Source organism: Metarhizium album, assembly GCF_000804445.1.
Source record: "Metarhizium album ARSEF 1941 chromosome Unknown scaffold_4, whole genome shotgun sequence".
Classification (NCBI taxonomy): Eukaryota; Fungi; Ascomycota; class Sordariomycetes; order Hypocreales; family Clavicipitaceae; genus Metarhizium; species Metarhizium album.
In genome coordinates, this window is record NW_024467578.1 from 395,162 (window position 1) to 420,252 (window position 25,091).

Genomic DNA, 25,091 nt, shown 5'->3' on the forward strand with positions numbered 1-25,091 from the left:
TTTCTTGATCTGTTTCTGTGCGAGTCGGACAAGACTTGCTTTCTCTTAGCTGTCGGGAGCCACACGGTGACCACTTTGATGATACCCGGGTCCTAGTCCAGTCCATACGTTGTCCGGAGTACCTATAGTGGCCCAGTTGGTTAGTCTTAGGCACAATCAATTTTATTCTCCGAGCAGGGGGTTGCAAATGGTTGGCAAAGATGAGCCACTTGCTGCTCTGAGTGAGTGGCAGCGGGAGTCCCTGGACCATTGCGCCACGCTGAACGTTGTATTGCATCGAATCCATGTAATTCCCGGCCAAAGCAACGACGTACGACGCAAACCTTTGATTGCGCCTGTGCCTTACCTTTCTTTCTCGCCGCCCAGCTCCCCATTTTGTGGTTCGCTGCATCCGGATTCCGAGGCCGAGACACTAGAAGAACTCAACAACCCAATGATGCCGTCATGTCCTGTTGTAGCTTCTAAACCGGCCCGTTCGTTGCAGTAAATATTTGTCTTGCTTCCCAGGTGGACGGTGACAACTCGAAAGGGCCCTTTCAAATCTATACTTTGCCCAGAGGCTTGTATCACGCTAGAACTTGGACCCAGCTTCCTCGCTTTTCGACTCGTCTTCCTTTTGTCATCTGTTCAGACATGCCAGCACCACTGTTACCCTATCTGAACTCCCCAAGGCCCATTTGCTTGCATCATGTTTGCTCATTGGCACAGCAGCGTGTACCTGATCAGACGTCCACTCATTATTGACGGCTGACCGCACAACATTAGCAAAAGTCCTGAAGAGGTACTACTGACCTGAGAGATGGGAAATGGCAGTGAAAGGCGGATTTGGCGCCAACAGCAAGGCCACTGGGCCTTACCTCATATTAGCACTTTTGGCAGGGTGTCATGAAATCTTCATCTCCCGGAATGAGAAGCCAACCACTCAGCTTTGGCCACTGCCCACATTACGCTGACCCAGGACCCGGGACCAGTAATGGCCAGTTCGGTATCTAGGCCATATTTGCTTCAGGACAATCCCATACTGCAGAGCCGCTAGCTGAGCCCTATGCTGCTTAGCAGATGACGTTGGCCGGCACCAGTCGGTGTGTGCTAGTCAGGGCTGGCTGTCTGGTCGGTCCATGATTGATGATTTGGAAACGCCGCCTCCATCTCTACCGACCTTCCTGGGACGGGCATTGTTCTCTGCTATGTTCCGAACAGCACAGTAGAGGACGGCGCCACGGTGATTTTGAGGACTCTGTGTTGGTCGTCTTGTTTAAGCCTGAACGTGAGAGACTCGTGTGGGATTTACACGGGCTTGGCATCGTGGCGTGAAGGCGTCCGACAATCTTGTCCTTGTCGATCCAAGACACAGATGCTGGCTGGCAAGGGTCTTGCAGGCTCGTTGACTGTGACCACTGTTGGTTGTTTTAGTAAGCCAGCATGCTTCGTAGTGCGTCGAGGTTTGGCGGAAAGAGCGATCAATTGATGGCACTTTCCACATATTTCAGTCGCGGTTTGCACAACAACATTGAACCTCCGCAATCCCTCCAACGGCAACGACAAACGGCAGCCGAATGGGCTCTGGCATAGCAAGTAATCGATATCCTGACTGCTGGACCACCGCTACCTCGTCGAGAGACTGCTAGGACACGGAGCGGACGAGCAACAGAGCATGGCAGTAGGCCGATGCGCAGCTCATCCGTCAACCTCCGCCACCTGAGCCAACAACCTGAATAATTGCTCCTGTCCCTTGCTGGCATCCGCTCACCCCCCTTTTTCTTTCCTTCTTTCTTTTCTACCGCTTGTCGGCGAGCCTGTCATAATCGCTTTGATGACGGAACCTTGGGGACGATAACAAATGATGCCGCGGCACTCCGTATTACTAATGGAGGACTTCTCGCCCACCCAAGGTTCCAGAAATGAGACATAATAGATGCCGGGTCCCTGCGGCTGCCGGAGATCCTGAGCGCCTCCCACCTGGCTATCGATCGCTTGGGCTGTTTCTTTCCGCAGGCCCAGGCTAACCTCGCTGTTAAAAGAGGGAAAATTGGCCAAAGGCGCACCACATCGCGACAAACGTTCTCTCTCTAGGCCTAGAAAACTCTCAAGATACAGATGAACGCAGAGTCCTCATTGCACTCTACGTCCTTGTTCATTCCCCAATGTCCCTGCTCCAGCTTCCACCGGTCGGACAAGTCTTGGAGGAATATTCTGCCGGATTTCGAGCATCCCGACGATTTGTTCCGTTGTCTCGAGTAATTTCCTATTTCCCAACTATCTTGGTACAAGTTCGTATTCGTCAGCTGCATGATTTGCTTCCAGCTGCATGACTTGCTTCCAGCTGCATGCATACACGGCTCGCTGCTTACAAGCTCCCGCGCTCCCTGATCGTGCGTCTGTACGTGCGTGATACGCACAAGACATACACACACCTAAGGAATAGGCTAGGTGTTTTACCCCTGACAGTGACTTTATAATAACATGCGCGCTATGCCTCGTTTTTTCTCTCTCAGCCGGGTCAGTTTCGGTGGCAAGGCCTGTGTTGTTCTCGTGCATGTCTCCGCCACGCAGTCGGTGTGTAGCAATGGACTCGGGATTACCCATGTTAGCGGGTTCGGAGTAACGTCCCATGGACGCTTGCGGTTGTCGTATTCGTGCACCGATGATCTAGGCGGGCGTTGTTTCTCTTTGATTGATTTCGTTCGGGAACTATGAGGCATGCGTAGGAGCAGGAGCAGGAGCAGGTTAGGCTGTTTAATTTGTGAAGATGCTTGTGTTCTGAAGCATGTTGAATGAAGTGACGGGGTGGGTGTTTTGTGTGTGTGTGCGTGTGTGTGTATTAGTGATGGTGATGGTGTCTATGTTTATTGGGGAGTGTGGCACTCGAGGGCAAACTGTGAAAAAGGAGATGACGGTCAATGTGTTAGGGTTTGCGCCGTTCGAGGCGAGGTTTTTGGATTTGTATAGCCCTGAGAGGTGACTGACCTCTCCTGTACTGCTGTGCAAGGTGGTAGTTGGAGACGGGCAAGACTTGACTTTGTTCAGAATATAAAAACGAGCCTTGTTACGGACTGCCTGTGACGGACTGCCACGTCTTAGTGATGAGCCATGGCCCACGATCCAGCTTGCCTCGAGGGAGGGAGGCACGTCTCCTGTTTTTTTGCTTGACCGTGAGTTCGGATCATCACCGTGGTCAAGATCACACACCATCAATGGACCCTTTCACACATGAGCCGGTTGAGAGTGTACTTCATTCTGAGGAACTAGCTGCTACCCTCAAGAGAGAAGGGAGATTATGTTGAGCTCTAGAGTACATTTCCTCTACAGCCCTTTACTCTTCCCCATTCCTCCCCCCCCCAAAACGCCAATGCAAATACATACGAAAGAAAGAAACTGCCCCAGAACAGTACATGTAGCTGGAGCAGCAATTCCTCCTCGTCCCTTCTTCATCTTCAACTACATGGATATGTGGTAGTCTTTTCCCGTCAACTAGCATCCAACATCCTTTCCCGCGCTTTGGCCCAAAAACTGTTTTTTCGACTTTGATCGCTGTAGTATATGGTCTGATCATTTACGTTTTTAAGCCTTGTTCCTCAGATGAGGAGGAACCCACTTGCCGGCAGTGCGAGGAGGCAGAGACTCGGACTGAGAAGTAGGTGAAGATGTTCGGCCAATGTCACCCCGATTTGAGCCGCCTCGGTCCATGGAAGGTGCACCGCCACGAGGACCGCCGAAGCCCCTTGAACTAGCCGGAGGGGGAGTATTGTCTGATGATGCAGGGTTCTCACCCTTGGCCGCTTGACGCTCACGCCAGCTGGGCTTGTTGCCGGAGCCTGCGAGCTGCAGACGGGGTGGACCAGAGGCGCGGTCGTTGGAATCGGTGCGTTCCATGAGAGGACCGGACGCGGCGGCGGCGCCGGCGCCGGCGGCATTCTTGGATGCCTCACGCTCACGCCAGCTGCCGGATCCGATGACAGGAGGTTTCCGGCCTTCGGGCGTCTCTGTTCGTTGGGGCGCAGCAGCCGCTCCCCTTTCAGCGTTGCGGCGAGCCATGGCTTCTTCTTCACGACGTTGTTGAAGCGCAGCCCTCTCAAGCATCTCCTGGCGCTCCTTGTCCCGCTGCTCCTTGAGCTTGGCAAGTTCCGCCCTTCTCGCCTCCTCACGCTGCCGTTGCTCCTCCTTCTCGCGGGCAGCACGCTCTTCAGCCTCACGAAGCTCGCGCTCTTTCTCTTCGCGCTCCCTCTTCTCGCGCAGCCTGCGGTCCCGGAACTCCTTCTTACGAGCGGCAATTTGCTTCTCCAACTCACGTTCTGCATCTCTGCGGCGCTTCTCAAACTCATCACGTCGTCTCTCATGCAAAGAGCTTCTGAACGCCTCGTAGTACGGAACAAGGCGAGTGAGACGATGCTTGAGCTCTACACTCTCTTTATGCTTCTCCTCCGACTCCTTGAGGTTCTTGACCTTGACTTTTTCGTAAATGGCACGGTCAACTTCAATCTGCTTGGCGTAGTCCTCGCTGAGCTTCTTGACCTCCTCTGTACGGAACGCACGCTCCAAGTGATCGAATCGCTTGCCAGTGATGCGGAGTTTCTCATTGACGTCGTTCTTCTCACGCTCCAGCTGAGCAAGCTTCATAGCACGGAGACGGTTGGTGTCAAGATTGTCAAGGTCATCAAGGTCTATGTCCAAGACCTTGTCAGACATCTTGAGTTCGGCAATCTGCTTCTTGAGTTCATCCTTACGAACTCGGTCACGCTCAGCCTGAAGACGTTTGGCCTCGCGCTCCTTCTGCTCGGCAGCCAGTCTCTTGTCCTCAGCCTCTTGGAGGGCCTGCTCACGGAGACGCTTCTGTCTGGCATTTTCTTTTTCCCGACGAGCCTGGAGCTCAGATGCTTCCTCTTTGCGTTTCTGGATCGTCTCCTTGCGAGCAAGGATGTCTTGACGCTCTTGCTCGGCGCCAGCCTTGGCCCGCTGCAGAGCAACTTGTCTGGCAGCAGCCCGTTCCTTGTTAAAGTTGGGGTCAATGTAATGGCAGGTAGTGTACAGCGATCGAGCAAGTCGAATCAGCTGTGAGCGGACAATGTCAGAGGGAGTGCTCTGCAGACGCTGGACAGTACCAGTCTCAGACTCGGCGGATCCAGCTGATCCGGCCTTGGCAGAAGAGAAAACATCGTTATCGAAGCTGAGAACGCCGGTGGCATGATCCATACGGATGGCGAGATCGCCCTTCTTGTTGCCATTCATAATGAACTTTTCAATAGTGCCGCGAGTAACCTGGTAAGGCTCCGGGAACTGCGCAAGGGTCTCAACAAAAGACAGATCAACCGTCTCGTATACCTGAGACAGCTGCTGGAAGAGGCGAGTAAGGATGACCTGCTGCAGAGGAACAATGTATCGCTCCATCTCAGCATCTTCGCCAATCTTTGTCAAGATGGGTGAAATCTTTTGGCAGATTGACAGAGGGTGGAAGTCCACTTCGAGAATGTTGAAGAGATCTCTGATCTCTGGGCGAGCACGCTGGAGAAGGGATTTTGACAGAGCATCACGGAAGAGTCTGTTCCGAGTAGGAGCCTGGGTCATACCCAACAAGTGAGTAAGGCGGGAGTTCTTGTTCTTCCTAGCTTCGTCAAAATCGACCATAGCACCACGAGATCGGGAAGTGCTGATGACTGGGATAGCCAGGGCAGACAGAAGGACAAAAGAAGCTGCCTTCTGAAGGTCGGCATCGGAAGCAGGCGGGTTGTCAGCCTTTTTGCCCTGGCCGCTAGCAACCAGGACCGAAGACTGTCGGAGCAGAGTGTAGTACCGGGACCAAGCAGCAGCATGGAACAGATAGTTCTCGCCGACCAAAAAAATCCTAGTCAGCTTCTCGTAGTAGTTGGCCATCATAATATTCTTCGGAGGGCGCTTGGACAGGCTAAGCAGAGTGTGAATATCCTCAACGCTGCGGAAGGCCTCCTGCCACAGCTCGAGTTCAACAGCAACGTTGAGCTGCTGGAAACGGGTCTCGAGATGACGTTGAAGAGTATCGGGGTCGCTCAAGTTGATAGCGTGCATTTGCGAGGAGTACTTGGCCGCAGTCTGAACATGGTTTCGGAGTAGCTCGCAAAGACGGCGGAACTCGGTCTTTCGGGTATACTTGAGGCAGAAGTCGAAAGCCTGCATAGCAGTGCTCTGGTAGAGAACCTCGAGACGAGCATTGTTGCGGAGGATATCGAGAACGGTCCGGTAGGCTTCCCAGAGGAACTTGAGCCAGGGGGTGACGATGGCGCGGTCTGTACGATCGCGAGACTGTTCTCCGGAGACTGTAGCAAGGAGGATAGACTCGGGAGTCTCGGTGGCTTCTAAATCGTCGACATTCGTGGTAGCAGTAGCATCAATGCTAGACTGAACTTCATCGGCTTTTTGCTGGGCAGCGGTGACTTTATCACCAGCCAACTCGATGAATTTCTTCAAGACAAGCTATCGAGGTGTTACTAAAACGATGCTCTGGTTCCATCGATTTTCTTTGCGAAATCGTGGGGTGAGGCCGAGGGGAAGGGAACCAACCTCAATAGTGCCAATATTAGTGTTCTGAGAGATATTCTTATACTGATAAAGGGCGTCCTTGGCTAACTTGCCCTTCTTTTGTTCGACAGACAACTCCACCAACAGGAGCATCACAGGCTCCAGAGAGGCGATGGGAACATTTCGTGAGCGCTTGCTGGTGACGTGTTCGTGAAGCAGGTTCAGAGCCGCAGGGGCCTGGTTGACGCCGATGAGCTCATGAGCGCGCTTGAGCACATTCTCGGGTTTTTGGTGCGGCGGAGGCGGCTATATTTGGCCATGTTGGTTAGCGACGATGGACGGGACATGGGAGCATCGCAGCGACGGAGGTAAGGGTGGAAGCAGACGACTTTGATTGTTCGTCTTTGCTACGATCAGGGGCGTACCATGCTGGGCAATCTCCTCTATGGGTTGGCTTTCCAAGGTGAGGAGATGTGAGGGCTACACGTAGCCGTCGCAAGCCTGAGTGCGAATAACGGGGCAGCACCTAGGGACTCGTCGTGGTGATGCGAGGCACGGCAAAGAGGAATTTTCAATTTTCGTGTGTGGACGTGATTACACGAGTCACGTGACATTGCACAGTGCTTGCCTCAGGAAGACAATTGATTGGGTTCGGGCCCCACACACGTTGAACAAAGCTTCGGTCGCAAGATTGAAAAGATTTGTCCCTGTCGAGAATAGCCGAAAAATTTGGAGACCATCTAACGAAGCTTCATACTGTCTGCGATGGCTTCGTACCACCATGGATGACGACACGCCAAGACGATCGCGTTCTCGGTCACCAGCGCGCCGAGGACAACGGTCCAGCCGTGGCGGGTTTAGATGGAAAGACAATAGCCGACGAAATGACGATCGAGATGATGGACCTGGTCGAGACTCCCGCAATCGCTCCAGGGATAGGGACAGAGGGCGTGGTTATCGAGACAGAGAAGGTGACAGGGACTACGACAGAAATAGGGACAGGCCTCGGGATAGAGACAAGTATCGCGATGGCAATCGGGGCGGCGGTCGCAGGGGACCAGACCGACTACGATCGCCTCGTCGAAGCGAGCGAGACTCTTGCGACAAATCGGATGGCAAAAATGGGAAAACTACCAAGACTAAACCAGCGTCGGCAACCGGAGGCGAGGAAATGATTATCGTTCATGTCAACGACCGCCTGGGAAGCAAGACAGCTGTCCCATGCCTGCCCTCTGATACAGTTGGTCAGTTCAAGATGATGGTAGCAGCTAGGATCGGGCGCGAGCGCAGCCAAATTATGCTGCGGAGACAGGGAGAGCGGCCATTCAAGGACCACATCACGTTGGAAGACTACGGAATCTCGAACGGTGTTCAACTGGACCTAGAGATTGACACAGGCGATTGAAGAGATGAAAGCTGACATGCGACCGAAGCGGCGGCAGAAAGCACTGGATAAAAATAAGTCGAGACAGAGCAGAGCAGAGGTGCATGCGTCTTACCTGACACCTCGCCGCATGCCAAGCTCAAACTGTCGACTTCCGACTACTCCGTACTGTAGGGTGAAACTTGAAGTAGTGGTCCGACAACCAGTACGGAGTAGATGCAATGTGAACCGGCCTTTGTGGAACGCGTATCTACCTAGCATAGCCAGAAGCAACATAGCTATGCGCAGCGCGGATGCTTGACCGCCCCAAAATTAAATTGACCAGCGCAATGACGGAATATATTGACCACGGCGGATGACCAACCGCCGCGCCGCTGCGCCGTTAACCCACTTTCCAAAATACGTACAACCCATGTAAGTACGGAGTATACCGCGTTAACATGTCGAGGTACTGCGTACTCTAGGTGGACTTGACGGAAGCTGAGGTGCCTTTGAGCTTTGAGGAGGGGCGCTGTATGTCGGAGGCCGTCGTTCCAGCACGTGTCTGTCTGGTATTATCATCAGTTGCTACCGGCGAGTGTTTCAATGCGGGCAGGCAGTACGGAGTACGAAGGGTCAAAATGATCTGACGCGTTCCGTTCGGCGTTGGGGTCGTGAAAAGCGTTCCAATGGATGACCTGGTTCCTGTTTTGGGGCACGACATCAGGTTCTGCCGACGCCAAGCAAGAGGCTTCGTTGCAAGCAAGGGAAGGCGGAGAGTACGGAGTATGTAGCACCGGGTATGGAGTACAGGGCAAAGAGGGAGTATCTCGGCACACAAACAGCCGCATGCATTCCAAGAACACCAGCGACGAGCGGCCACGATGATTGTGAATGGCACGACATCAGATGTCCACTCGAGACGTTTTGGCGGGGCATGGCATTCGACAAGGACCGGCGACGGCACTAGACCACGAACGGAGTGGTCTGTGGCCGGCGGAGCCAATGAACGTGAGGCGAAGCATCAAAGGGTTTCCCCTGCTTGCCGTCAACTTCAAGGCGGGTGGCAGGCAGGCAGCTTCGAGGAGGAGGCGCGACGAGGCGCACAACAAAATGTGACGACGACGGACGAAGGGGATGGAAGGAATAATGTGCGGGATACCACGACCACGGACACGACTTGCACTGCACGTTCGGAGTACTACTCCGGTACTACTCCGTGCAGACAGCAGAGCATCGAGCATCGAGCTTGGCATCGGTCGTGGTGCTTCCTGGGTCCGCCCGCATAGGACATAGGAGCTTGAGCTCGCCCGCCATTTGCTTCCTCTATTGCGCTGTTGCTTCCTCCATGTAGACACGTAGGGAGAGCGGTATCGGTACGGAGTACTCCGTATGTGGGCAAGCTAATTGCCCGGCATGTCAAGTCTAGCTGCATGCTCGCCCCGGCCGGTGCGGCTATGCTAAGTGCTAAGTACTATAGTAGTAGCTGATTCCGCCCACTTGAAGCGACGCCAGACCAGCACCGACTTGCAGCAACTTGCTGCCCACCGCCCACTGCCTGCCCACTGCCCACTGCCCACTGCCCACTGCCCACTGCCCACTGCCCACTGCCCACTGCCCACTGCCCACTGCCCACTGCCCACTGCCCACTGCCCACTGCCCACTGCCCACTGCCCACTGCCCACTGCCCACTGCCCACTGCCCACTGCCCACTGCCCACTGCCCACTGCCCACTGCCCACTGCCCACTGCCCACTGCCCACTGCCCACTGCCCACTGCCCACTGCCCACTGCCCACTGCCCACTGCCCACTGCCCACTGCCCACTGCCCACTGCCCACTGCCCACTGCCCACTGCCCACTGCCCACTGCCCACTGCCCACTGCCCACTGCCCACTGCCCACTGCCCACTGCCCACTGCCCACTGCCCACTGCCCACTGCCCACTGCCCACTGCCCACTGCCCACTGCCCACTGCCCACTGCCCACTGCCCACTGCCCACTGCCCACTGCCCACTGCCCACTGCCCACTGCCCACTGCCCACTGCCCACTGCCCACTGCCCACTGCCCACTGCCCACTGCCCACTGCCCACGCCCGGGCTTCCGCTGCTTGTTGCCCAATTTCCGCCTCACATCCTGCGTGGTAATTTCCTCCTCTTCTTCTTCTCCTCCACCACCACCTCCCCCGTTTTTTTCATCTCCCCTCTGCGCCTCCGTCGATTATTTTCGCTCGCCATCCGCCAGGGCCAGATCGGTCGGTAAGTGACTTATTTCCATTGATCTGCATTGCAATTGCACAGCTGTGAGGGCGGTTTCCTTCGCACTCCACGGGCGCGTGTATTTTCTTCCAGCGGTTTTCCCCGGACGAATAAGGGGGGCGGAGACTAGGTTTGGGCAATTCGAGCTCCAACTCTTCTGGGGATGTGGACCATGGACAACATCAATACCATCGCCAGTCCACGATTCTTGTCCTTTGCACCACCTGCACAACACAGCGTTGTCCTGGTCATCTCGTCTTGCGACTTTTCGCTGTCGGTTCTGGCACCTCTCGGCTGTTTCGGCCTTCCCATTGCTCCCAGCTCGTTCTTTGTTTAGTCGTTTATTCTCGCCATGTCCCCAACCAAGCCGCAGCCTCAGTGACGAATTAACAATCGGGACTCGAAAGAAGAAAAAGTAGCTTGCCGACTGCTTTACCGTACGTTTGACTAACACCTGACCGCATCAAATTTAGTTTCCACTGCGATTTCATCGGAACCTTCCCGCGTCGCGTGTTTTGTCTGCCGCGCCCTTCGCCCAGCTTCATCCGTGTCTTCAGATCACGGTGCCTCCGCCCTCGTCATCACCCATCTAATTGACGTTCTACTTGAATCCAATATTTGCGCCGCGCCTCCACACCTGTCGTCGCCATGCCTCAGTACACCTCGCGGGATGTCGGCGACCCGTCGCAGATCAAGAAGACGAAGCAGTCCATGGCCGACCTGAAACTGAGACGGTTAACAGAGCTCAACAGCCGTCTGCGAGAGGATTTGGAGCGCGAACGTATTCCCGTCAGCACAGCTGCTAAGAGGTGAGAAATAAGTCTGATGAACGGGGGGACCACGTGCAGGCGACTTGATATGCATTATTGGACAGCCCCTGGTGATGATAGAAACTGACATTCCTCGCGTCGGACAAACAGTATTATTGCTTACTGCAATGGAACAAGGGATTACATGGTCCCATCCGTATGGGGCTCGGTACCCAAGGGCGAGGATCCCTACGCACCGCAACAATCAGGCAGCTGCTGTGTCGTCATGTAAGCCGGTGCTTCTCGTCGAGATCTCGCGGTAGACAACAAAATTTCACCAACGACCTGCTACGATGGGTACTTGTTCTTGTTTATTTATCAGTGGCGTGGAGGTGCGGCATGCACCGACGCCAGCGCAGCATCGATCAGTTCCTTAACGTGTTCTATATCTTAATTCGGAACAGCGCGCTTGGGCGCGAAGGCGAGAAGAATTTTGGACGGATGGGTGGGAGAGATGGATACGGCGTACCAAATCACAAAAATTTCACATACAAACATACTTGTCATGATTCTTGGCTGGGACCATGGATAGAGCTCTCTCGGAGCCTTGGTGCAGGGTTGGCACAGAGGCAGCATACCCCCCGAGCGGCAAACGAAGAGCGAAACAAGCAAGCAAGGAGAGAAGATTGAGGTGACACGTCTACAATATGGTCATGGGCGACGCATATACCTGGAGTCCTGTTTATTCCATCGACTTATCAACTGCACAAAGACGGGCGGCCCACTCGGGCAGAAGGGAAGCAGGCCACCTCGTGGCTTTGTCTCCGTGCGCAGGGCGGTCTGTACAGACGCAGTCACATGAGGGCAAGAAGAGGCAAACATCGGCCTGGGAATACCGGCTCTTCAGCATGTATCAATTCCCCTTTTTTTTTCACTAGTTTTTTTTTCTTTGCGTCCGTTATGTCTGCGTATTTCATGTTTGGTACACACTGAAGATCAATAAAGGTTCAAAAGCTAGTGATGACGTGGAATCGTTGATTTCCGTTTCTGTGTTCTTGTTGATTGAGAAAACCTGTCTCTGACATGATGCCCGGTCCCAGACGCTACAGATTACCTAGTTGTAACCAAACAACTCTCACAAAGTGACGTCAACTCAACTGCATCGCCGATTGTCCTGCAAGCCTTGATGCTCGGTCAATTAGAAGAAAACAACCAGCAAGCGGTGTCCAAGGTCGGCCACCGCGGACCATGAGACCATACCAAATTCGAGTCCGGTGAATCTTCGGCGCCGAACAGTGGATCGACCCAAGTTCAAAGTGGGCGGCGGCGGTGGGGGCGGCTGTTGCAATGTTCATCTGGAATTGGAGACCCAGGCCGACCCAGACGGCGGGCAAACTTGGACATAACAAGATTTGAATTGAAGCAAACCTTGCCATCGAATTCGTCGGGCGGAGCACACGCCCAGCAGGTGCTAGACACAGCATTCCACCGCCCACGCACGCGCGCAACATGGCCGAGCAGGCCGAGCAAGCCGAGCAAGCCGAGTCAACCAGCGCAGACCACGACGGAATCCGGCTTCCAAGAGTGACGATCCAGTTCTGCACGCAATGCAGATGGATGCTCAGGGCCGCCTACGTACGTCCGCCGTCTGCCTCATCCCCATCCCGTCCATCCCCTTGCCGCATCCAAACGCCTCCTGCGTGCCTCGCACGCGCCGGCACGGAACCCAGTCTCACGCACCCAGGGAGGGAGCCATTCAGCTGACCGCCAACCACGCCGAGCAAGTTCGCCCAAGAACTCCTGTCCACGTTCTCCACGTCCCTGGGCGAAGTCTCCCTCCAGCCCTCCACGGGGGGCACCTTCGCCGTGACCATGCGCCACCGGCCGCTCGGCCCGGCCCAGCAGGCCGTGAGCACCACCGTCCTCTGGGACAGGAAGACCGACGGCGGGTTCCCCGAGACCAAGGAACTCAAGCGGCGCGTGAGGGACGTCATCCAGCCCGGCCGGGACCTGGGACACGTCGACGGGCACCACGCCGCGGGCGGAACCGGGACCGCGACCGCGACTGCGACTGCGACGCACCCGTCTTGCCGGGATTGCAGCTAGGCCGCCGCGGCCGTTTGTCCCTCAGACTGCCCGGGACGGTCGACCGAATGGCCGTCCGGGCTCGGGACATGGGGGAATCGGCAGTCCCGGTGATGACGTTGACAAACGACAAGTGGGTTTGGATCGAGTCAAGGGCGGGAACCTCCCCCCGTCGAGCCCCTCCGTAGCCGTGCCAACTGCTGCATGTCATCGTCGTGGCGGCGTCTCTGAGAAGCGGCAATCTCGAGAAAGTTCAACACTGGGCCTGTTGTGCACCCGGCTTGACTACCTTGTGGTGCTTGGACTCACCATCAGGAGCCCATGCCCGCTTTGCTGATGTCACGGCCAACGCCGAACGGGGGTAGCCGAGTCGGTCCTGTCGCATGCTTCAGGTCAGCTCGTGCTTGACGTTTTGCCACTCTCCGACCTGTACGTGGGTGCATCATAACATCGTGATTCGTCGGCATTCCAAGGCCGACGACTGTGTAGCCAAGGGGGTTCGGGACTCGGCGATTGACTGCCCCGTGTCCTAAAACACGTACAAGTCACCTTTGGACATGACACCATGTATGTCAAATTTGTATATTGTATAAAGAGTTAAAAAAAAAACAGCTTTTCGTCGTGATCAAGTTCGCATTGAGCATTAGAGACGATCCGGGCTGCCGTGTAGATTTTTCGTTCTTCCAATCCGCCAACCCCCGGCAGGTGTCCTCCCAACATATACACACGGCCAAAAAGGGGGGGGAGGGGGAAATACATATATAAGCCAGGAGGACACTTCCACAATGAGGTGCGGCAAATCGTTTTCTGTACAACCCGAGGCAACCAACCCAGCATGCTCGCGGCCGCGAACACCAGCGACAGCGCGAGGCGCAAATTGCGAGCTGCGTGTGCAACGCGCATTCGTGTGGAGAGATGTAGAAATCGAGATTCGACAGGAGAGAGAGCGTGTTGGGGGTCAAAACAAATCGGATGCGGTGAGACAAAAAAATCGGCCTCGCAGTGGCGCGTCGGCGGATGTTGGTGCAAATCGGCGTCATGAACAGGTCATCATCCGTCGAGGTGGGTGGTACGACTCAGGTCTTAGCGGCGTCCGAACCTAGAAGAGAGCAATCATGTTCGTATAAACTCGTTCATTTCCTTTGTTTGACTATTTGGACTTGTATTTGGGAGTGACTGGTCTGCTCCCGCTGCCAAGACCACCGTAAACGTACTTTTGTTTCTTCTCAGCAGGCTTGAGGATCTACAATCGTTTGGTTAGCGTCGAGCTCGCAAGCCATTTGCCAGCAAACGCAGATACCTACCTGGAACGAGCAGAGCAAACTCTCGTCGACGCTCATCATGGCTCCGGCATTATCAAACTCTCCGCAGTAGTTGGGCGCACTGAACAAAGTTACCAGCTGGCGCTTGGAGAAAAACTCATAGCCGTCTTCGACAACTTGATGAGCGCGACAAATCAGATCCATGTCGTGCTTTTGCAGGAACCGAGAGACAACATCAGGCCCAAAGGTGAAGGAGACGCCTCGGTCATTCTCGCTCCAGCCAGTAATATCCTTGTCAGGATCCGACCAGAGCAGATCGCAAAGCAAACCACAGTCAGGAATCTATTCAAGTTAACACCTTGTTCAGACCAATACTACCCACAGACAACGGCCGGGTGCTGCGAGCAAGGGAGAATGGGGATGGGTCCATGACGTACATCCGTTGGTCGCATCACACGTCGAATCTGCTCCATAGAGTTCAAGTCGGGGCTGAGACCACCGTGCATAGTGAAAATCTTCTCATCGATGATAGCGGCAATGGGAAGGCAGTTGAAGCAATCGGTGAAGGTCTTCCACAGCTTGATGTTGTAACGACGCTTGCACTCATCGTAAAAACCGTAGATGCGGTTGATGGAGGCGCACTCGTGGTTACCTCGCAAGATGAAAAAGTTCTCGGGGTACTTGATCTTGTAGGCGAGCAACAGACAAATAGTCTCGAGAGACTGCTTGCCTCTGTCCACGTAGTCGCCTAAGAAGAGGTAGTTGGCCTCGGGAGGAAAACCACCGTACTCAAAGAGCCGCAGCAAGTCATAATATTGGCCGTGAATGTCGCCGCATATCTGCCAGTGTCAGCGACAAGATTGAGCGGTAGTGCCAGAGCCAGACGACATACCTTGATTGGGGCCTCGAGCTCGAGCAAGATGGGCTGGGAGATGAAGATCTCGCGGGCTTTGGTGCACAGGTATCGAATCTCGGCTTCGAGCAGCTGAACCTGCTTTCCGGGGCGGCTGCCACGCACCTCGAGCAGGCGGTCGATTATAGAATCGAGATCGACCTCATGTTGGTCAGCCATAGTAGAGAGATCCCTTTGGCGAGGGATTGCCCGCGGGGACCGGAGAGGTGGGCGGCGTTGGCGCGTGAAAAACGAATCGCTGGATGCAAGCCGATGCGCAGGAGGTGGCGGCTGCGGGGGAAACGTGCGTTCTGAACTGGTGTAGTGCTGATGTTACGATGCACTTCAGAACCTGGACGACGTGAGCGGTTAGCAAACAAACCATCAATCGACCAGTAGCGCGCGTGTCAAGCACGATGAAGGAGAGGCGGAGTCGAAGCCCCTTTAGAGCGACAATGGCGCAGATTTTTTTGATTTTTTTGATTTTTTTTAGTTTTTTCCTCCAAATAAAATGGAGCAGACGGCATCTCGGTCGCAAATTTCTCTCGTACGTGATGGACCAGAGCATGGAACGCAGACACATAGGCCGCAGATGGCGTGGATGGACTGCGAATGGTAGGAGGGGGATCGAAGATGCCAACAAGAACCGGGGGGAAAACAGCTACCAAGGGCGACTTACCAAGAAGTGATCACAGCTCGGGGCCAGATGAGCCTGATAGGCGGTGGAGCGAGCGGAATGGACAATTCTCAGATGGATAAAATGAGTGTAGCCGATGGGACCCAATGGATGAGATCAATCTCAGTACGCGCGGACAGACACGGTCGCCAAAGGTCTGTATCGTCGCCGAGGGGCGTTCCCTTGAAGGGTGGTTGTCGGCAAGAATAGCCTCGGGAGGTGGCTGAAAGGGTCGTCGTCGGGCGAAAGAGACAGAGGCCAAAAGGCGTTGTCGTCGTTTGAATGGGCTCACTAGTAGCCAAGTCGCTTTGCTCCCGTCGCGGAAGTTGGTCGTCGCCAAGGGTCGCCGTTGGGTAGTTCGTCGTGGATGAGGAAATCGCTTTTCGGCGCGGTTGAAGGGGGGGAAAGATGGCAGCAACCGTCGGGATGTTTTTTTTTTCCAAGGTCGAGGAGGGGAGGGGGGGAGCAGCCAAGGAGCAGCCCGGCAGCAGCCAACAACAGCACGCTCCAGCGCTGAGGTTGTGAGGGAGGCGGCGGCGGCAACCACACCAGACCAGTCGACGGCCAGCTGACCAGTGACTAGACGCGACGCTACATTGTTGGGGTCTTGTCCGGGTCCAGTTGAGCATGGAAGGCCAGCTGGTCCATGTCCATGTCCCTAGGGTCAAGTGGCACTGGGCACTTGGAGTACCAATCGAGGTACCTGCCTGGGTACCTGCTTGCGAGACGGTACTCGGTGCTCCGTACAGGGCTCTGCGAACTACTGGTGAACTGCGCAGGATGTGGGCACATGCAGTGAGCGCACTTGGGCCGCACTGGACACCCGCCCGCCACTGGGGGCTTCGAAACACACACTGAAGGCTTCGCGGGTCGCACCCAGCGCCGGGCTCGGGGTGCCAGCGCCAGCGCCAGCGCCAGTGCCTGGTCGGCTTGGTGGTGGAGACTGGCCGAGTTCTAGCACTCAGTAAGAAGTACCTACTCGGTAGTACTCGGTACTTAACGCAGCTGGGAGCAGGGCGTGGCCGCCGTCGGCCTCGCGGGCTCAGACGTGACTCGGTAATCCACCTTTCCGAGGGCATCCCAATGGCTCCTTTTCCGATTTTCAATTTGTGAGGCAATCGCTGCAGCTCAAGTTGGCCTTGCTTTGCGTGATAATGCCACCTGGCCCATGACGCCTCCAGGACCGGAAACCACCAAATGCTGCGGAGTACTCCGTACCTCGGTCCCGAAGAGGGAGGTACCTGGTGGTTACATGATGCGGACAGACCTGAGCAAGCTCCGTGTGGGCGTTAAGCTTGCGTCAGCGCCAGTCAACATTTCAAAGTCAATGCCAGCTTTGGCCTGCGGGTGCGGTGCCGTGGCGCAGCCCGTACCTATCAGCACGCCGACGAGACCTGACTGGCGTGTCGCCTGAATAACTGCACTCGGTAGGTCCCGAGTCCCCGAGTATTGACGGAGTCTGGTATTGTCCTGTCAACTCCAATACGCGCCACCAGCCGCGTAAATGCCAAGAGCTGCCAGACTTATCTACGTGTCTTTGATCTGTTGGGACCTTAGCCCTCACCCGATTTCCGTCCGTCCTCGTCGCCTCCAGATCCCCACACTCGCAACCGGCACCCAATTAATTTGTGGTGCCGAGTACCGGGTACCGAGTAAAGCACTTGAGCCCTCGAGACACTGGAATACCTTGAGTACCTACTCCGTAGGTAGGTACGTACCTGCTTGGGTACTTGAGTACTTAAGTGGGAAGTAGGTGGAGCAAGTACGGACGAGTATGCAACTGGGAAGCCGGGCATTGCAAGGCCACCGGCAACGAATATAGCAGCTCTGCAGGGTGAGGCCCAGAGCTGCTTGCTCCCTCGAGTCCCACGTACATTACATTGTGTGCGCTGTGCAACGTGTAGTCAGTATACTACTTAAGTAGGTACGGTGCCGCTCGGTCCCCTCTTTCCTTTCTCTGTCCAAGTTGAATAATAAACAATAAAGGTCCCCAGGCCGGCTTCCCAGCGCAGGTCGCTCCTTCCGCGCCACGCCCGGCCCCTTGACCGCCGGGCTTGAATGTTCTGCTTCCCGAGCCCATTCAGATGCGCCAAGGCGAAAGTTTCCGTCAAACATGACGAATCACGAATCCAAGATGTGAGTCGACAACTCCATGATACCCTGCGCCAGCTCTGGAGGCCGGCAGGGAGACATCACACCACTTCGTTCAGTCTTGCGGGTCTTGAGGCTTCCGAGCCGCAACACAAGATTTCCGACGATCTGGGAAAGGCTCTCTCGTCTTCCAGGACCACAGGGTTCTCGTCTCGATGCCAAGCAACTATGACCTCGACCAAAGCCCCCCCTGGCGGGAGCAGTCTGTAGCCATCACTCCGCTCCTAGGTGCTGGAGGGACGGCTCGTCAAGTGCTCACGAGCAGAGCAAAGGGAACACGACACCGAGGGTGACACGGAGCTCGATCGAGCTTGACAAGACCCAAGGCCCAATTCCCACTTTTCGTTGACGCCGGCACGTCTGTGCTCCCGTGCCTGGTATTATCACCCCGACTATATTATATATATGTGGTGCTTCAAAAACTCTGCCACGCCACGGCTACTACTATCATCACGTAGTGGGTGGCCCCAGACTGTAGCGGGAGCATTCATTGCGAAGGTGTTTGCGTTGAATGACGTTGATCAAACGGGTGTACTCCGTACTGCGACTGGCACACACGAGAATACAGTGCAAAACGCGCCACGTCGCAGGCGTCCTTCCTCTTCTTGTTTGACCGGCCAACGGCTCGCATAGGCGTCGGGCTTCCTTCGCCCCCCGGGGAGCCGTCTCACACGTCTCGTGCAAGCAGTCCGTCGCTTTGGACAACCAGCATGAGCCACTTCATGCGTCGGCTTCTAGACGCATAAAACCTACCACGCCCGCCCTTACGTCAGTGAATGGCTCCTGAGTCCTGAGTCCTGGCCCCCGGCTCCCGGCCCCCCTGACATTCACCATAGGCGCAGGCGGCTGGCCGCTCCCACAGCCCAGCCCGGTTTTGCGCCAGATCCCACCCATGCGTTGCAAGGTTTCTTTTTCCGACCCGTTACAGATTGCGGAGTACGGAGTAGTCGGGACGTAAATAGACGTACGTACGTACTACGGATGAAAGCTCCCCAGCCTGCATGATGGTATGCCGACATGCAGTCATGTGAAAACCACTTGCAGCTCCGGCATCTGTCACTGTGGCGGGCGCTAACAGACGACGCGACACAGTGCACGTCTACTTGCGTGCCTGGGCAAGGAGCTGCGCTGGCAGGGTAGCGTCCTGCGTCGGTTTCTTTACCATCGACATGTCTGGTTGTGCCTTGCTGTTGCTGCGCAGCTTCCCCAAGTATCATCAACCACCCCGCCACCTTAAGTACCTGGGCATTTACCTGTGGATCAGATACCTATACGAAGTAGGTAGGCGTCGGGATGCATGTGAGAAAAGATGGACAGGGAACATCACCGCACACCATTCATTGGCATGACCAGCTCCCCATCTCTACACGACCAAATGCACTTGTGCAGCAACCAAGCCACAACCCCCAGAACTCGGCAAGAAATACCATGAGGAATAAAATGAGACGAAATGGCCATGACCCTCCCCCAACGCCAGAACCCAAAAGCGAGAAGCCACCATCCGAGTCCACACCACTGCGATACAGCTGAAATCCGCTAATAATACAACTACCTCCTCCGCCCAGAGGCTCTCCTCTTCCTGGTCTTTGCCTTGGCCTTGCCGCCATCGCCCGCATCGCCACTGACCAGCCCCGCGGCAACCGACTCATCCACTTCCGCTCGGAGCCCCTTGAGCTCTTCGTCGTCGAGATCAGTCAGCTCCTCGCTGAGCATGCGCACCGCGTCTCTCCCCGCAGCCCAGTGCTCGCCAAGGATGGATGTCCCCCGGGGCTGCATCGCCTTCAAGTACCACACGACGCCCCCCTCAGTCAAGGGATCTGATGGCTCCTTGCCAAAACTCCCGTTGGAGTGGGGAGGTGTCGGTGGGCCCGGGACGCCAGTTGACGAGGCAGTCGGGGGGGCCAGGTTGACGTAGGCTTCTGATTCCGGCGGTGATTCTGAGGGCTGGACACTGTTGTTGCTCTTGGTGCGTCTGCTCTTGCGCAGGGAAACGCCGGGTTCTTCAGATTCGACAGCGATGCCTAGGCCAGAGGTGTTGACTTCTATGTTTCCGCCCTCATGGCCGTCAACGTCTTCTGCAGTGTCCGTTGGGTCGCCCTCGGCATCGGCGTCGGCGTCGGCATCGGCATCGGCATCGGCATCGGCATCGGCGTCTTCGTCGTCGAGGCCGTTCTTGACTGTGATCTCAGACGAGTCCGGGGCGTCCACCATGATGGTGTCTTCCTCTTCTTGCTTAGCTGCAGCAGATGTGATGGCGACCCGTGCCGTGTCCACGCTGGCGTCTATCAGGCTTTCCAGCTCCTTCTGCATCGTGTCGTATGGCTTGTTCGAGATTTCAGACTCGACTCGAAGAGCCGTCTCCAGCAGAGACTGAACGGCCTTGAGGATGCGCTTGCCCAGTTTCCGCCGCTCCCGTATATCCGAGAAGTTTGTCTTTGCCGCAGCAGCATCCGTGGCCTCGAACCGCGACTCGCTACTGCTGCTCGATGATGCTGGTGGCGAGGGGGCATTAAGGATCCCCGTGCTGATGACATCGCCGAGATCTTGCGCAAACGCAACGGTTGTCACATAGAACCGTTGGCCAACACGGGATTGCAGCTTCTCCAGCCCGCTCGTGAAGAGGTCCTTATCCAAGCTTCGCATCAAAGTTAGCACAACGGCTCTTTCTGGTGCCGGCGCGAAAAACTTACGACATGGCCTTCTCAATCGCCAGAGGTAAATGCTTAGCCACTGGGAAGTAGCACTCATTCACAAACTCATCCTCGATCTCGGCCGCATCCACCTTCATCCGCTCTCGCTGCACAATCTTTTCCGAGAGGTCCTTCAGCTGACCAAGGTCTTTGAGGATGCCCCCTGCAAACTCAATCCGCCGCGCGAGTCGTGCTTTGCCGTTTCGACCCATCGAGGAGAAGTCTCGCCTTGTCAGCTCCATGGACGAGAAGGTCTCCATCTGTAGCTGAAGGCGCTTGAGCAATCCCGCACCCCGACGGGCCTCCCGCTTCAGCGTCCAGTACCGGCAAGCCTCACTCAGGAAATCCTTGCGTTTGCGAAAAGGAAATCGCTGAATGGAAGCCTCAACGATGTCGAACACGGCTTGCGGGATGATGGGGGCACCAGAGGGCAGCTTCCACATATTCTTGGGCGGTTGCTCATTCTTCCTCTTTTCCGAAATGGACTTTTCCTTCTCACACTGCCCGCTCTCGGTCGTTTCCGCCAACAAGTTGCGTTGCTGTGCTGCGATGACGTTGGCAATGGCCAGATTGTCGGCCCAAATGCGGCCTTTCATGTTTCTCTTGTAAAACTTCTTGGCCGAGCGCGTTGCTTGGTGAACATTATGTTCCTTGCTGTATTCTAGCGGACAATGCTTATCGCAAAAGGCTTTGAGGATCATGCTCCCGTCCAGGACGGCGAGAGCACCGTGACTGGTCTTCATTTTGAGGTACAAACGTGCTCGTCTCGCACATGTGACATGGAATGCTTGGTAGCAACTCTTATTGGAGCATTGAATGCACGCACCCATCTTCTGTCGACAGATGTAGCAAGACAGCTTCCATCTAGTCTTGGGGACCTTTTCAACGTCCATTACCGGCTCCATAAAGGTGTGATTCCCAAGTGAAACCTCTGGAACCCACATTGCGCAGAGCAAGTGCGCCCATTTCGAAGAGTTGGTTTGCTTGAAAGCCCCGTCCGTGTTGGGGCAAAAGATACACGTCTATGGTGGTTAGCCAAAGCCCGCCAAGAATGTCTACGGGGGTCCAGACTTACGGGGATGCCTCGGCCGCAAAGTTGACACTTGCGGCAAAGCCACTGGCCTTCGGGAATGAAGGGCACGCCGTAGCATTCCTGATGAACGGCAAGGTTGCACCCGTCGCAAAATACAATAGCATTGGTGTTCTCGCAGTCTCCATCATCACAAATAGCACACTTGCTGTCCGGTTCCTCTCCAGATTGTGTCTCGCCATTCACCGCGGCAGCAGAGCCCGACCTAGGGCGATGCGTCTGCGGTGGCTTGGGATTGGGCTTCGGTATTCTCTTTTCCAACGCGTGCCACTCCTTCTCGATTTTCGTTATTGTTATCTCGAAGACTTCTCTCGTGATGGTTTCCAGCTCATTCTGCTTCCGCAGAGTATTCAAGTGTTCCAACCACATGTCATCTTGCTCATCCATATCATATTCCACCTTGCCCAATTTCGTATGATGATGATGATCATCGCTGCTAATCATGGGAGTGAGGTCGAGGTCTTCCTCCGCATTTGTATCAATGGCCTTGATCAATGTAGAGTCGGGACGAATGAACTGGTCGCTTTCCTGATAGCCAACGTTACTCATTGCCTTGTCGACGTATCTTGCCTGACCAAAGGTCTTGCTCTCGAATAACTCGATCCGGTTTGTCCGGCGATACGATGGTAGTTTCAGGTCCAGTTTTTCCTTTGGTGTTTGGTTGTGTATAGGTAATATCTTGGGTGTGCGAGGTGTCGGTGCAAGGTCTGATGGCCGGGCATTGTAAAAGCTGACAACTTCGCGCGTCGGCCTACGTGACCGCCTTGACGGAGTCCCAGTTTGGTTATCGGATGCATTTGCGTCCGGCTTGACTTGGGGATTCGGCGTAGTACCTGTAGACGCGGCGTTGATGTGTCTCGAAGGGGTCATCGACCCATTCGCAAGCGGCGTTCCTGGAGTTTGCAAAGCGGGCGTACCGGGCGTGTCTCGCGCAATGCCATCGACCTCGTCTGCCCAAAAGATCATAAAAGTCTTTTCGATATCAAGGTTCGGATGAAATTCCTCCCAGCTTCGCTCCTCTCGTGGTTTATAGTCCTCGGCCTGCTTGACCGATGCCGCCACGGCAGCAGCCGACCCCCACCGCATTTCCTCGAGCTCTTCGCTTGCGGAGGCGCGGGACCGGGTGCTCCTCTCTCGTCGGGGCATCACAGACGGTGACTTGCCATTGATGGCGCTTCGCACGGCGGTTGTCCTGGACCTGGGCGCAGAAGTCGTCACTTGTATCTCCAAGTCGTCAGTTTCTACAAATCTACCGCCCCCACCAGGTCCTCCAGGCACGTAACGACGCCTCTTGGGTGGCGGCTCCGTCGCAGACGTAGCAGTCAAGGCCTGTCTCGCCGCGCGCGCTGCATTGGTCGATCCGAGCGGACGGCCTCGAGGACGGCCCGAAGGCGTCCTCCTCGGAGATGGCGAGGCCGGAGCCATGTCTAGCGACGCTGTCCAAGACTCTCTGGCACGAGTAAGTGTATTATCTCGATGATCGTCAGCCGATTCTGGCCTCCGTACGTAGGTTTCCCGGCTGCAAAGCAAATCCAGGAGGTTGTGTTGCGCGCGACCTCGTCAAGGGGCAGGGGCGGGGTAGTCGTTCATTTCAAAGCCCCCTTGCAGACGCGGCAGGCACAAGGAAGCATACAAGTGGTCGAAAGGGAGACGTCGTCGCGGCGCAGGGGATGGAGATCACAGAGGCATCAGGAGTTCGTCGTGACTTCGTGGGCTCCCAATGTCTGAAGGAGCGAAAAACAGACAACGCGTGAAGTCGCAGACGCACGGACCAGTTTGACCACCACCCCCCACCCGACAGACAGCTCAATGGCCCCATGGCTTATTCCGGCCAGCAGTGGCTTCTCCGTCTCCACCTTAGTCAGCAGCCATCGAACGGCGCTTGGCTGCTTTCGGGTCGAGACCCGCAAGCGCAGCTGCACCTGCACCTGCACCTGGGGAAGAGGCGAGGAATTGTGGTTCTTGGGAATCTGCTATGTCATTGAAATGGTAACTATTTTAGGAGACCCATTCATTGTCCGGCGCTGTTTACCAAGGACTTTGTTCCTGAGCTGAAGATTCATCTTGGCCACCTTGACGCCAGTGCGCGCGCCTCATCGCCTCATCGCCTCATCGCCTCATCGCCTCATCGCCTCACCGCCTCACTTCGTCTCAGCTTCGCCGCACATGTACCACCCACCCGTTCTCTAGTATCTCTACAGAGTAACTTATACGGAGTACACCGTCTCATAACATCGCCAGCAGACCTTTGTTTGTGCATCGAAAGTTGACCTGCATTGCTCCCAGCAATGGGGTCCCCATCAACCTCTGAGAGCTTCATGCTCTGGTCTCCCATCTCACCTTCAGCCCCCCCCAAACGAAATTGGACTAGCTTCGGCATGTCGAACAGCTTCCCGTACCTTTCGTCGATGCTTTTCAGTGCAGCATCGCCATGGCACTTCCCAGCCGCAGTCGCAATGAACCTTAGTTTTGGCCTGCCCGGTAATGGGCACTAACTTGTGCCTTTTAAGAGGGAGGGCGGCCGCAAGAGGCACATTCTTTGTTCGAGCCCCATTCTCGGCCTCTTCCGCGCCAGGCATGGACCTTCTTGTGGCTCGGGGCCTTGCAGGAGAAATAGTAGATCGCGGATTGCAAAGGGCCGGCCATGGTTTTGGTCTTGGTCTTAGCCCTTCATTCTAGTTTTCAGCTTGTTCAAAGGGCTGGGCATGATGACGATGCGAACATACTTCACGCACGACCTCCTTCACCGCACAACACAAAAGTTTACGCATAACATGGATATTGGCCCAAGAATCGCTTCATTAGGAGACCGCAATTGGTCTTCCGCCTATCTGAAGAAAAAAAAAAGGAAACAAAGACCATGAAGATGGGAACAGCAACCATGTCTCCGCGGTGCCATGTCCAAAGTCAAACTGCACCCGTTCTGCTAAAGCAACGACAAACGGAACCATGCAGGCAAACAAAAACATTACAACAATGCAGCCCTCCCATGCAGTCCATTTTTTCTCACCTTGCATTATAAACAAAGACATCCACTTACACAGCCTTCAGTAACGGCAGCACAAGGACCTGAACTGAAAGAAGAGCGAAAGGAAATCAGATAGCCACCTTTAGAAAAAAAAAATCAAAACGCCACTATCGCTATGCTCCGTCCAATCATTCCGTATATCATGACTTCAACCTCGAGGACCAGACAACGCAAAATCAGCAATCCGAATGGGAAACGTAACGGTATCTCAGAGCAGCTGGCACAATAGCACCTTGCTCCTTCATCAACAAAACCAGAGTTCACCCAACTCCGGCAGTAATACAAATTTTGTGAAGAGGGTATGTTTTGGGTATCAATCGAAGAGAAGAGGAAAAAGGGGGCAAAAAGGGAGAGGGGTGG

At 55.3% G+C, this 25,091-nt stretch overlaps 6 protein-coding genes across 6 annotated transcripts; 3 read left to right on the plus strand and 3 right to left on the minus strand.

Annotated features, from left to right (window-relative positions):
• Nucleotides 1-3,561: 3,561 nt before the first annotated feature.
• Nucleotides 3,562-6,917, minus strand: MAM_02410 (Proteasome component (PCI) domain protein; the record flags this gene model as incomplete). Its single annotated transcript, XM_040821209.1, has 3 exons — nucleotides 3,562-6,444; nucleotides 6,532-6,795; nucleotides 6,915-6,917. The coding sequence occupies 3 exons, from the start codon at nucleotides 6,915-6,917 to the stop codon at nucleotides 3,562-3,564; spliced, it is 3,150 nt and encodes a 1,049-aa protein (XP_040680623.1).
• A 353-nt stretch (nucleotides 6,918-7,270) lies between these two features.
• On the plus strand, nucleotides 7,271-7,894 carry MAM_02411 (Ubiquitin; the record flags this gene model as incomplete). The annotated part of the gene is made up of 1 exon (XM_040821210.1): nucleotides 7,271-7,894. One exon carries the CDS (start codon nucleotides 7,271-7,273, stop codon nucleotides 7,892-7,894), a length of 624 nt encoding a protein of 207 aa, XP_040680624.1.
• Nucleotides 7,895-10,756: 2,862 nt separating this feature from the next.
• MAM_02412 (G protein gamma subunit) lies at nucleotides 10,757-11,149 on the plus strand (the record flags this gene model as incomplete). The annotated part of the gene is made up of 2 exons (XM_040821211.1): nucleotides 10,757-10,917; nucleotides 11,056-11,149. 2 exons carry the CDS (start codon nucleotides 10,757-10,759, stop codon nucleotides 11,147-11,149), a joined length of 255 nt encoding a protein of 84 aa, XP_040680625.1.
• A 1,217-nt stretch (nucleotides 11,150-12,366) lies between these two features.
• MAM_02413 (selenoprotein domain-containing protein) lies at nucleotides 12,367-12,963 on the plus strand (the record flags this gene model as incomplete). Its single annotated transcript, XM_040821212.1, has 2 exons — nucleotides 12,367-12,492; nucleotides 12,643-12,963. 2 exons carry the CDS (start codon nucleotides 12,367-12,369, stop codon nucleotides 12,961-12,963), a joined length of 447 nt encoding a protein of 148 aa, XP_040680626.1.
• Nucleotides 12,964-14,092: 1,129 nt separating this feature from the next.
• MAM_02414 (serine/threonine-protein phosphatase PP1) lies at nucleotides 14,093-15,276 on the minus strand (the record flags this gene model as incomplete). Its single annotated transcript, XM_040821213.1, has 4 exons — nucleotides 14,093-14,185; nucleotides 14,247-14,546; nucleotides 14,642-15,043; nucleotides 15,097-15,276. The coding sequence occupies 4 exons, from the start codon at nucleotides 15,274-15,276 to the stop codon at nucleotides 14,093-14,095; spliced, it is 975 nt and encodes a 324-aa protein (XP_040680627.1).
• Nucleotides 15,277-19,471: 4,195 nt separating this feature from the next.
• On the minus strand, nucleotides 19,472-23,128 carry MAM_02415 (Enhancer of polycomb-lik; the record flags this gene model as incomplete). Its single annotated transcript, XM_040821214.1, has 3 exons — nucleotides 19,472-20,558; nucleotides 20,614-21,635; nucleotides 21,689-23,128. The coding sequence occupies 3 exons, from the start codon at nucleotides 23,126-23,128 to the stop codon at nucleotides 19,472-19,474; spliced, it is 3,549 nt and encodes a 1,182-aa protein (XP_040680628.1).
• Between the last annotated feature and the right edge of the window lie 1,963 nt (nucleotides 23,129-25,091).